At 61.1% G+C, this 11569-nt stretch overlaps 1 protein-coding gene across 1 annotated transcript in view; it reads right to left on the minus strand.

Moving 5' to 3' along the window:
- COL7A1 (collagen type VII alpha 1 chain) overlaps positions 1 to 11310 on the minus strand; it is a 31545-nt gene extending 20235 nt beyond the window's left edge. The window contains exons 1-36 of the mRNA XM_032867967.1: positions 11226 to 11310; positions 10549 to 10729; positions 9757 to 9916; positions 9588 to 9681; positions 9334 to 9495; positions 8936 to 9099; positions 8729 to 8858; positions 8502 to 8618; positions 8244 to 8390; positions 8042 to 8158; positions 7818 to 7967; positions 7597 to 7725; positions 6704 to 6847; positions 6489 to 6614; positions 6240 to 6383; positions 5537 to 5656; positions 5230 to 5373; positions 4776 to 4901; positions 4532 to 4678; positions 4198 to 4320; positions 3715 to 3861; positions 3331 to 3465; positions 3099 to 3245; positions 2881 to 3017; positions 2254 to 2380; positions 2021 to 2167; positions 1765 to 1937; positions 1629 to 1664; positions 1518 to 1544; positions 1380 to 1424; positions 1244 to 1306; positions 757 to 828; positions 624 to 659; positions 456 to 491; positions 219 to 290; positions 30 to 107 (exon numbers count right to left, since the gene is read on the minus strand). Coding sequence (XP_032723858.1) covers positions 30 to 107; positions 219 to 290; positions 456 to 491; positions 624 to 659; positions 757 to 828; positions 1244 to 1306; positions 1380 to 1424; positions 1518 to 1544; positions 1629 to 1664; positions 1765 to 1937; positions 2021 to 2167; positions 2254 to 2380; positions 2881 to 3017; positions 3099 to 3245; positions 3331 to 3465; positions 3715 to 3861; positions 4198 to 4320; positions 4532 to 4678; positions 4776 to 4901; positions 5230 to 5373; positions 5537 to 5656; positions 6240 to 6383; positions 6489 to 6614; positions 6704 to 6847; positions 7597 to 7725; positions 7818 to 7967; positions 8042 to 8158; positions 8244 to 8390; positions 8502 to 8618; positions 8729 to 8858; positions 8936 to 9099; positions 9334 to 9495; positions 9588 to 9681; positions 9757 to 9916; positions 10549 to 10729; positions 11226 to 11310 — 4188 coding nt within the window. The remainder of the gene's footprint in view (positions 1 to 29; positions 108 to 218; positions 291 to 455; positions 492 to 623; positions 660 to 756; positions 829 to 1243; positions 1307 to 1379; positions 1425 to 1517; positions 1545 to 1628; positions 1665 to 1764; positions 1938 to 2020; positions 2168 to 2253; positions 2381 to 2880; positions 3018 to 3098; positions 3246 to 3330; positions 3466 to 3714; positions 3862 to 4197; positions 4321 to 4531; positions 4679 to 4775; positions 4902 to 5229; positions 5374 to 5536; positions 5657 to 6239; positions 6384 to 6488; positions 6615 to 6703; positions 6848 to 7596; positions 7726 to 7817; positions 7968 to 8041; positions 8159 to 8243; positions 8391 to 8501; positions 8619 to 8728; positions 8859 to 8935; positions 9100 to 9333; positions 9496 to 9587; positions 9682 to 9756; positions 9917 to 10548; positions 10730 to 11225) is intronic.
- Between the last annotated feature and the right edge of the window lie 259 nt (positions 11311 to 11569).

An 11569-nucleotide genomic window follows, 5' to 3' on the forward strand; every position in this document is an offset into this window, starting at 1 on the left:
ATGAAACCATACAGGGGTCATGTTGTCACCTTCACAGCTGTTCCAGGAAGTCCTGGAAGCCCCTGGGGTCCTGGGTCCCCCAGTGGGCCACGGGATCCAGGAAGGCCCTGATGGAAGAGATAAAGTGTAAAGTATGCCCCCACGGACCCCTGCCCCCACCCTGCCTTCCGTTGGTCCCCCACCACATATCACTTGCCACCTCACGTCCTGGAACTTACTGGAGGTCCACGGTCCCCTTTCTGCCCAGGAAGTCCTGGGCCATCGCCTCCAGTGACTCGTCCAGGCTCTCCCTGCAGGACAGAAAGCAGTGGACAGGATTCAGGGTACAGGAGCCTTGAGGTGGGAGAAGCCCCTCGAGGGGCCTCAGCTATCCCTTATCATGCGGGAGGCCCTGCACAGTGTCCAGCCTGCTCCTCCCTGGGCCACCTGGCTCCCTCCCTCCCCCCTGCACCTACCGGTTCCCCCTTCGGGCCTCGAGGTCCTCGCTCTCCCTGAGGACAAAATAGAGCAAAGGGTGACGCCTGGGCACCAGCGCTCCGACGCTGCACATCCCCACAGCCCCCCACCCCGCAGAAAGGACTCTGGGAAGACACTGGATGAGCAAAGAAGGGAAGACAACTTACTGGTTCTCCGCGAGGACCAGGCCACCCTGGGGAACCCTGTTAATAGAAGCGGTCAGGACAGTCAGACACCCACCACCCACTCAAGCAAAGAGCCTGTCCCAACGTGGGACCTGCAAGGGCAAGGCTTGCTTACCTTTGAGCCAGGGCTTCCCAGAGTCCCAGGGAGGCCAGGGCTGCCTGGAGGGCCCTCTGCCCCAGGGAAGCCCTAAGGAGGCAAAGAGGTCAGGGCAGGAAGGGGCCCTCCCTCATGCCCCTGGTTTGCTGGAGGAGCCCAGAACCCCACAGGTCCCCAAGTGTTCCTGGGGCGGAGCAGTGGGGCACAGAAGCCACCCTTCTGAGCTCAACGGGGCCTCATCCTGGGCACAAGGGCAGTGACGAGGCAGAGGGCCTTCCCTGCCTCTGGGATTTAGAACTTACACCCAGGCTCTCTGGGGGAAATCTCAAAACTCCCCTGGCTGTTGTGCTTTAGGCCCTTTCCTGAAGTCTCTGGTGCGGTTTACAACGTCCACTTCGGCTTCTGGGAATACCCTTGTGGTTCTACCCCTGTTCTTTCTTTCTTTTAAAAACCCAGAGGACACTTGCAGGAGTGTCTCAGGGGAACCTCAGTGGTTTCCACTCACCCTGTCACCCTTTGCAGCAGCACTCCCTGGGGGCCCTTGGGGGCCAGGAACACCAATCCTGCCCTGAGAGGAGAAAGCAGGTAAGGAGCCTGTGTGCCAGTCAGGGAGCAGAGGACAGGTGTGGGGAGGCACTCACCGGAAGGCCGGGGGGGCCAGGAGGCCCAGCTTGTCCTTTCAGGCCCTAGAAAGGGTGATCAGTGAGCTCTGTACCACCAGCCTTCCCCCAGCCCCACTGACCCCCAACTATTCTCTGCCTCTAACTAGGGTCACTCACCCTCTCTCCAGGTTCCCCCTTCTGGCCCTGGGGAAAGATATGTCCAATGAGGGTCAGAGGGGCCGGCCCCAGGTGTGGCCCTCACCCACCCTCTCAACCCTGGACATTTACCTTTGGACAATGCACCGTGCAAGGTTCTGGCTGTGGCTGTGGATATAAGATCTCCTGGAGGCCAGGCTCTTCTACAAGGATCCCCAGGCCCCCTCTCCCCTGCCAACAACCCCTCCCCCGGAGGCCCCTTGCAAACCTGGGTGGCCGAGCCTATCTGACACAAGGATGTTGCCAGACTACTGACTGCCCGCTCCAAACTTGGACCATCATCCATAGCAAAGAAAGTCTGGACAGGGTCCACGCCCGGTACCAAGCGACGCAACTGTTCTGGGTCAGCTCCGGCTTGGCCCAGAATCATCACTTTGAGCCCTAAGGAGGGGTCCAGTCTGCATGACCACTGAGCCAGAGCCAGGCCGTCCCCAGGCCCCATCCCCACTGGCCCTCCTCCTCACCAGCAGCCTGGGCCTCACGGATAGGGTTGAAGATGTCACCTCTCAAGGGTTCATCGACTAGCAAAACCATTACCCCTGGTACGTGCTGGCGGCGCCCGGGAGCATCCGCGGCTAACAGATGCCTGTGAGCAGTGACCACAGCAGTGCCTGGGAGAAAGAACATGTCAGAAGCCAGGGGCCACCAGCTCCCCGCGGGGAAGCCCCCAGAGTCCACGTCCAGTGTAGTTCCTTACCCAGGTTGTTCCCACTTGGGTCCACGTAGGGGATGCTGCGGATTTTCTGCAGGATGACACCAGGATCATAGGAGCTATTCAGCGGGAACAGTGGGGAGGGCCGATGACTGTAGGACAGGAGGCCAACCTGGGGTGGGAGGGGTACACAAGCCTGGGGAGGATGGCAAAGCAAGAATGACAGGGCCTGGGGGTGCCTGGGTGGTTCAGTGGGTTAAAGCCTCTGCCTTCAGCTCAGGTCATGTTCTCAGGGTCCTGGGACTGAGCCTTGCATCAGACTCTCTGCTCAGCGGGGAACCTGCTTTCTCCTCTCTCTCTACCTGTCTCTCTGACTACTTGTGATCTCTATCAAATAAATAAATAAAATCTTGAAAAAAACAAAAAAAGAATGACAGGGCCTATGGGGGGAGATACAGAGCTCAGGGTGTGGGACTACACCTGAACTTGGGGGAGTCAGCAGTGATGGTAGGTAGGATAAGGAGCCAAGCAGCAGAAGGGGAGATCTGGAGCCTGGGGAGGGCTGGGATACAGCCTGGATCACTGGTAGAGGGGCCTAGTGATAGTTGCTGTGAAGCCTGGGTGGGGGAAGGGCTGGGATCAGAAGGGGTCTTGCTGTCTCTGGGGCCAAACCTGCACTGCCTGTGGCCCGAGAGGCCCAAGTGCAGACACCAGACGCTCCAGGGCTTGCTTTGCAGCCTCCGCACGATGAGCATTGTCCTGAGTGGCGTGCAGCAGGAACACTACATCCATCAGGCCATGCACACACACTGCAGGAAGGGGGCTGAGTTACTGAAGTGTCTGGCCCATCTGGCTACACCCTTAGGCCCCTCCCACCGTGCCTATCATACCTGGGATCTGTGTGACAGAGGCCTCAGGACCCCGTACTCCCTCCCGGATGGGTATCAGCGAGAAGATGTAGGAGAGGCCAGGCTCTAGCCCCGTCACCTGCTGGGAGCTCGAGATCCCTGGAAGTGTCTGCGAGGCCCCAGGGATGTCTGCAGAGGATAAAACCTGGTTAAACGGGAGGCCTCCTGTGGAGCCCCAACTGCCAGCCTATCCCAAACCTGGCCTCCACTTCACCTTGGCCAGGGCGTCTGAGTGGCCGCCAGGACAGGATGTAGCTAGATACTCCAGACACTGGAGTCCAGGCCAGGGTCACTGAGTCGACTGAAGTGTCCACCACACGCAGTTCAGTTCTTGGGACACGGGGTGACTCTGAAAAAGGTATCAAAGACCAGGGATCAGAGTCTATGTCTTGAGATCCCAAAGGGGAGAGATCATCTGAGGAGGTTCTTGGGTTAGTGAAAGAAATGTCATGGGAGATCATGCTGGGGGTCACCCCAGGGGCAAGAGTGGTAGGAGGGCTACAGGACGGTCACTAAGGGTCATGGGGTGCAGGAAACCAGGGTGAGTCATCAGTGGGGGAAAGCTCACACCAGGGAGGAGTGGACTCTCTGGGCTCACCAGTGTGTGCAGTCACTTCCGTGGGGGGCCCTTCTCCAGCTGACCCCAAAACACTCAGCCATATGCGATATTGGGTGGCTGGTTCTAACCCATCCAGTTCATAGCTGCTGAGATCGGGCCCCAGGACCCGGGATTGTTCCTGGCCACCTGGGGCAGGCATGAGAGTGAGGACCCAAAACACGTGGAAGGATGCTGCAGACCAGCATTAATGAACTTGCCCACCTCACCGACTGACCCTGCCGACCAGATCCACTCTCCTAATTGATCTTCCCCATTCTCGCTGACCCTGTTCACTTTACCGACCCTGCACGACCGACCTTTATTGATCCCACCCACCGGATTGACTGATTCCGCGCACTGTCACTGATCCAGCAAACCACAGACCCTGCCTACTCACGGACCTCGCCTAACTCGCCAACCCCGCCCCCAGCCCCGCCCCCTCTGGTCCCTGAGTCCGCCCCCGCACCCGGGGACAGCTCTCACCCTCGGGTCGCCAACGCAGACGAAAGCCCTGTGCCCCGGGCACCGGGTGCCAGCGCAACCTCAGCGAGTGCTCCCCTCGCTGCACAATGCGAAGGGTCTCCAGTGCTGGCGGAGCCTCAGGCGCTACAGAGAAAGCCCCGGCATCAGGGAGGCTCCGCCTCCACTAGCTCCTGAGCCAATGCCAGACCAATCCTGGAACGCGCACCGCCCCCACCGGCTCCTCTGCCTATCCGAGGCTTCATCCCTCTCCCTCCTCGAACCCCGCCGTGCACAAACCCCGCCCCCAAGCCGTCCACGCCACCAATCCTGGAGCCCCAGCCCGAGCTCCGCCTACGTGTAGTGACGACAATGGAGACTGGCGCGCCCTCGCGGTCTCCGACCAGTGCGGTCACTCGCACCGAGTAGCTGACTCCGCCTTCGAGGCCCCGTATTTCTGCGGAGTCCGTGTTTCCTGGGAGTACCTGCTGTCTCGTGGGGCCACCTAGGCAGGCAAACATGGGGCAACAGTCGGGGTGGGGGTGGCTTACCAGAGAGGGCAGTCCCAGCCGGAGGGACAAGGGCGGGTCAGGGAAACATACCCTCGCTGCGGCCCCAGGCCAGTCTGTAGGCTGTGGCTCCAGGGATCCCTACCCAGGTGACCCGCAGAACATCACTGGAAGCATTGAGGATCTGCAGCTTGGACACACTGCCCACGGGCTCAGGGTCTGGGGGCAGAGGCAGGGTAAGGGGCCAGAGGCCACTGGATGGCTGGAGGAGAACAGGGTGGGAATGCCAACATGGTCCGTGCAAGGAGGTCTGAAGGTCAGTGTGAGGTTAGTATGGACAGGTCAGTGCAGGCAACCTCTGAGAGGGAGGAGGTCAGTACCCCAGAGTGGGCAGGGTGGGGTGGCCAGGAGGTCGCTGAGGAGGGACACTTAGTCAATGTAGAAAGGTCACCGAGCCGTGATGGAGAGGGCAGCTGAAGCCGACAAGAATACACAGTGGGCTGGGGTAGCTGATGAGATGTTTGCCAGCTGGTCAGTATCCACTCACCTGTCCTCACAAGCACGGAGGTGGGGGTCCCATCCACACCAGCCACACGGGCCCACACACGCACTGTGTACTGAGTATCTGGCTCCAGCCCATCCAGCTCAGCCACCGTGGCCTCTCCAGAAACGAGCTGGGATTTTTCTGGACCTGGGAGTGGGAACAGAGGCAGCTCCAGGGCTGGGTAGACTCTACCCCCCCAATGCCCCACCTGGACCCCTAATTAACCCCCATCCCCCATTCCACCCAGACCTGCACCCATCCCCGTGACTCTCCAAAACCTCCAGTCCCCTCCAAAACCCCTGGTCCTCACCACGGCCTGAGTGCCAGGAGATCCTGTATCCTGTGGCACCAGGAACCCTGCTCCAGGCGATGGTGACAGATGAGCTGCTGGTCTGCGTCACATGGACAGTCCTCACTGGGCCCAGTGGGTCTGGGGGGAGAGGCAATGGAGAGTCTCATGGAGGAGACAGTGGAGGGTCTGATGGGGGAGGATTGGGGGACCATCTACCGGAAGGCTATGGAAATCTAAAAGGAGACAGGGATCTGATGGGGGAGGTGGTGAATGGGCCGGATGGGGGAAGAAGTGGGGGTTCTGACAGAGGAGACAGTTGCAGTCTGAGTGAAGCAGGTGATAGGAATCTGAGAGAGAAGAGGGTCTGACAGGGAAGACAACAGGGTCAGAGGAAGCAGTGAGGGGGTATAAGCATAAGTCTTAGAGGAGAGTCAGGTGGAGCAGAAAAGGCCACAGGAGCCTGAGAGATGAGGTAGTGGAAATCTGAGGGCAAAGAGTGTGGGATCTTTGAGGAGAGGCAAAGGAGTCTGAGGAAGGGGGCGCTTAAAAGGAGACAAGGGAGGCCAAAGGGGAAAGCAGGACTCTGAGGGAGAAGGCAGCAGGAATCTGAAGAGGGAGACTGTGACTGATCTGGGTCGAAGCAAGGGTCTGAGAGGGGAGCGCATGGGGGTCCAAAGGAGCACTGGAGATAGATAGCCAAGGGGCTGGGTCAGGCCCTGACCAGTTTGAATCACGATGACCGCAGGGGGACCCTCCTCTCTTCCTCGCAGTGCTGACAAAGCCACCTGGTAGGATGTGCCAGGCCGTAGCCCTGTAATATCTGTGGAAGTGGATTCTGGGGGCAAAGTCTGGCTGGACTCTGGACCTAGGGTCAGAGGAAAGTGTTGACATGGCTCTTCCCTCCCTCCTCAATCCCCCATACCCTGACCGTTCCTCTCCTCCATAACCCTCCCACACACTCCACACCGACCACTGTCCGTCCTCCAGCTAATCCGAAATCCACTGGCTCCAGGAACGGGGCCCCAGGCCACCCTCACTCGTGTAGCATCCGATGCCACGACTCGTAGCCCTGGGATGGCAAGTGGGGTTTCCAGTTCTGGGGGTGAAAGACAGAGGTCAGAGGTCAAAATCAGGACTGCAGTGAGCCAGGCAGCTGTCCCCCCACAGCCCTTCTGCAGTACTCACCCCGGCGGACCGTGAGGATGCTGGCGCCCCCCTCGCGGGCGCCCACCCGAGCAGACACCCGCACAGTGTAGCTTAGCCCAGCCTGGACATCATCCAACTCAAAGGCTGTCTGACTTCCAGGAAGCACCAGAGTCCGTTCAACCCCTAAGAAGGCAGGGTAGGCAGGCAGGGGTCAGTGAGACACAGAGATGTGGGATGATGGCAGTCAATGACAGACAGTGACACAGGATAATGGACCAGTGATGAATGCAGACCCAAGATGATAGAGGTCTGTGGACAGGGATGTGGAATGTAGGATGAGAGAAGTCACTGGACAGTCATAGGAATTGACAGGTCGGGTGCCTGAGTGGCTCAGTCATTAAGCATCTGCCTTTGGCTCAGGTCATGATTCCAGGGTTGTGGGATCGAGGCCCACATCGGTCTCCTTGCTCAGCTCCTCTCCCACTTCTCCCTGCTTGTGTTCCCTCTCTCTCTGTCAAATAAATAAATAAAATCTTAAAAATAAAAAAAAGGAATTGACAGGTCACCAATAGACAGGGACATGGGTGACAGGGGCCAGTATTGGGTGGGGACAGGCGCTGAGAGCTCAGCATGGACAGTGGTTCCAGCTAGAATCCCCAAAGGACAGGGACTGAGCTTGTACTTGTGGAGAAGGGGGCAAAGCTGCAGCCAGGGATGTGGGGCAGCGAGTGGAGACAGACCCCGGTGAGAAGAGGGGCTGAGGCAGGGCTGGGAGCAGACACCCAGCGACAGATCTGGGCTCAGTTGCCACCTCGGGCGATGGATGGAGAAGGCTATAGAAACCCGGAAGCAGAAAGAGATGGGGTGAAGGTGCAGTCAGGCCCCAACAGCTGGATCTTTAATGTGTGTGGGTGTGGCTGTGACCCCCTCACCGTGGGTACTGCGCACAGCAATGCGGTACTCGGTGGCCCCGGGAACTGGGCTCCAGGACACTCGCACCCGCTGCCCGGGCAGCTCGGTAGCCTGTAGGTCCGTCACAGGGCCCACAGGCAGCTCTGGCCCTGTTGGAGAGTGCAGCATGAAAGTCTGCCCGGCCCCCCCGCACCTCCCCGTCCCTTCCCCTGTCACAAGGCCAGGCCCATGGAGCCCTCACCAGTGGGGACCACGGTGGCGGGTGTGGCCACCTCACGGCCCTCCAGCAGTGTGTAGAGCGTGAGGCGGTACTCGGTGCCCGGCTGCAGCCCATCCAACTGGTAGCGGGTCACGTCAGGGGGCAGCACCACCTTCTGCGGCGCCCCCAAGCCTGCAAGATGACAGGGTCAGGCCAGCTGAAGCCAAGCCCAACCCTGCCCGCCCACCCCTCTCCCCTGCACAGACCACTCTCACGCCGCCATTCCAGCCGGTAGCCACGGGCCTCAGGTACCAAGTTCCAAGAAACGAGAATGGACGTGGGGCCCAGGATGACCGGGCGCAGGGTCTGTTCAACAGAGGCATCTGCCCAGAGCACATGGGACGTCAGTGGTCTCGGTGCCCTGCCCGCCTGCCTGCCCTGCCCGAAGAAAGCCCCCGGCCCTCTCACCGGTACGGGCAGTCAGGGAGGTGGTCGCCCCGACACTCCGGCCGAGCAGGCTGCTTACAGTCACCTCGTAGTCTGTGCCAGGCTCCAGGTCACGTAGCAACACTGACCCCTGCCCGGGGCCCAGCTCCTGCTGCTGTGTGACACCGCCTACACGGAGGGCACAGGAGGGCACAGGGGGACACGGCAGGGGTGGTCAGTGTGCCTTACAGATTCAGAAACCTGCCATCCTGACTGATGTGCGGGGATTCCCTCACTCACCACTGAGGACCCGCCATGTCACACGGTAGCCAGTGGCACCCGGCACGCTCCGCCAAGCCACCAGGAGGCTGTGGGTCGTGGTGTTGTGGATGGTCAGCTCCGGCCCCTCCAGGGCAGCTGGGGGAAGGTGCACCAGGCATTAGCAGAGTCAGGGGTGGGGAGGGGTTACTGGGCGGTTAGGGGAGCGGGGTCAGGGGTTAGGGTCGGAGGTTAGCAGAAGTGCTCACTGGTCCGGGCTGTCCCACTCACGGCCTCCCCAATGCTATTGGCGTAGAGGGCTACCACGGTCACTTGGTACTCGGTCAGTGGCCGGAGACCCTGCAGCTGTGTGCTGGTCTCACCAGCGGAGACGCTCACCTGCCCAGGGTCAGAGGTCACTTTACCTTGCCCAGCCAAATCCCCAGCCCCCCACCTGCCATCCCTGACATCCTTACCTCCCGCCGCTCACTGGACAGTGGCTGCCCCAGCCCTGTCAGAGGAGCATACTGGACCTTGTAGCCAGTCACAGGGCCACTGGCCGCGGTCCACTGTACTCTCAAGGACTGACTGCCTGCCTCAGACAGCACTAGGTCTCGGGGACCGGAGGTCGAGTCATCAGCTGGGAAGGGCAGGGAGTCAGTTAACCAGGCAGGAGGATCAGGGGTCAGACTTAAAGTGGAGCATTGGGGTCAAAGGTCAGGAGCCCCTGCGGTAGGGTCAGCACCCTGAGGGCAGGATCGGAGGACAGTACCCCCAGCCTGGTGTCAGGGGCACATGGGATGGCATCACCACTCCCAGGTGGGGGGCAGGGACAGGGGTCCAGTTCAGGGCACAAGTGTGGGCAGGAACTCACAGGGCAGGGTCACGGGCACACCCCCTGCAGTTGTGCACACTCTCCGGGAAACAAGAGGCAGCAGGGTCCTCAAGATACTGAAGTCGTTGACGAAGAAGAAGAAATCACTGGTGGGCTGTGAGGCAACTCGCCTCAGCTCCTCGGGGTCAGCATTCTTGATCCCTGAGGGAACGCCCAGTCAGAGCTCAGGGGTTCCCATGCCCTCTGACTGGCCCCCGCCACAGCTCGCGTTGTCACCTCAGTTTGGCACTCACCCACGGCAAACAGCTTGACCCCCTGCCCCTTCAGCCGCTGGGCAGCTGTGTCCACCAGATCCTGGGACTTCCCGTCTGTGATGAGGATACAGACCTGGGGCAGGGGCACGGGGTCAGTCAGTGTGCCTCAGCCAGCTAACATGGGGGGCAGGGTAGGGGAAGAGATCACCTTGGGGACATCAGGTCGGGCCAGCTGGGGCAGGAAGACGTGGTCAGCCACGTGGAGAATCGCAGCCCCCGTGCGCGTGTTGCCCCCCTTGTAGCTGAGCTCACGGATGGCTCGGATCACATCGCCCCCTGAGCCAAGCGCATCGAGGCCAAACTCTGTCCTGTGCAAGGGAGGGAAAGTGGCAACAGGCTCGGGGCCAGGACCTGTTCCGGCCTTGGCTTCTAGGAGGCTTCTGGGGTGAGGTTTGCGAATATCAGGTCCCCCTGAGGGTCCTCTTGGTTCTGTGACTCCTGTCCTCCACCTCTGAAGCCAGTCACAATCTCCTTTGGTACCCCTCTGTGCCCTGCCTGGGGCTGGAACCCTTGGGGCTCCCTGCCTCTGGGAGCAGGATGTCTGGTTAATTAAGTAATTGTGGGAGTAAGGGTCCGGTTGTAGTGAGGTGGCCGTTGGCCAGGCAGGGAGGCCCTGTAGGAGGGGAGAGGCCGAAGGCGTCAGGAGGCTGAAATAGGGACAGTCCGGTAAGTAGGCAGGGGGCATCTGAGGCCCCTGAGCTCCCCATCTCCAGACCAGAACACACAGGGCTGTCTTTGGCAGGACACCAGCCCAGAGGTGTCTCGGGTGTAAGGACTCTACCCAGGAGATCCTTGCCTGTCTCCAGAGGAGGTTGTGGCTCGGGGAAGAGGGGTCTGGGTTCCCCAAAGCCTGGCCTTTGGGTTTTTGGGCTCCCTGCTCCTGTGGGGGGAGAATCCTGGTGAGAGTTCCGGGTCCCCAGCTCCAGGGGCCACCACTCACCGGGGATCATCGCTGTACTGCACGGCAGCGAAACGCACGCCCTGTGCGCTGGCCGCCCCCGAGAAGGGCAGCACCAGTCCCTCCAGGAAACCTCGCACTTCACGGAAGTTGCCTCGGCCGATGGACGAAGAACCGTCGAGCAGGAACACGATGTCGGCGGCGTAAAGGCGTGTGCAGGTCACTAGGGCAGGGAGGAGCCGTGAGGCTCTCTCCTTGGAGACCACCCACCCCTCCAGGCACTGTGGTCTCTTGGCATTAGGGGTTGGGGAGGATGGAGTAGGCCGCAGAGGCTAAGCAAACCGGCTTGGGCTGGCTGGGCCCTGGGAGCCTCTGAGGGAGGGACAGAGGAGCCCCGAGCAGACTCTGTTGGGGACTGGTGTGTGCAGAGAAGGGAAAGCCTGGCCACGGGTGTGAATCTGGGACTGAGGTCGGCCTCGGGGGGCCAGCGTGGAGTGACAAAGAGGGGGTGACCCAGCTTGCATTTGGGGAGCCAGAGTTTGGGATCCAACAGGATAGGATGAGGTTTGGGAGACCAGCAGGGGGAGCGGAGGGTTTGGGGAGTCTGGGGAGAGTTAGCAGGGATGCAGGCAGGGTTGTGGGGGTGGGAGGGGTCCCAGATGAAGGCCACGGGTGACAGGGTGAAGCGCCCGAATGAAGTCCCTCCCGGCGGTGCCCACCTCTCTCCCTGTGCTGGGCCCGCGCGCAGAGCGCCCCTGCCAGGATCCCGGCGCAGAGTGCGGCCACCAGGAGCGGCAGCCTCATCCTGGATGGAGGAGAGGGTCAGCCAAGCCCCCCGTCTCTGTCCCTCATCCCCCGCAGCTATCGCGGTGGGAGCCCAGCGCACCCCTACCCCAGTCCCGGTCTTGCCTGCCCGTCCACCGGCTCCCGCCGCCAGCCGTTGCTGCAGTCCCGCCACCACAGCCGAGAAAAGTCCCCGATCGGGGGGCGGAGCTGGGGCGGGGTCCCAGGCGGCCCGCCCCCCACCCAGCGTCCCGGAGGCCGCGCCCCCACTACCCCTGCC

Source organism: Lontra canadensis, unplaced genomic scaffold (assembly GCF_010015895.1).
Source record: "Lontra canadensis isolate GAN:19392208 unplaced genomic scaffold, GSC_riverotter_1.0 scaffold35, whole genome shotgun sequence".
NCBI classification, from domain to species: Eukaryota; Metazoa; Chordata; class Mammalia; order Carnivora; family Mustelidae; genus Lontra; species Lontra canadensis.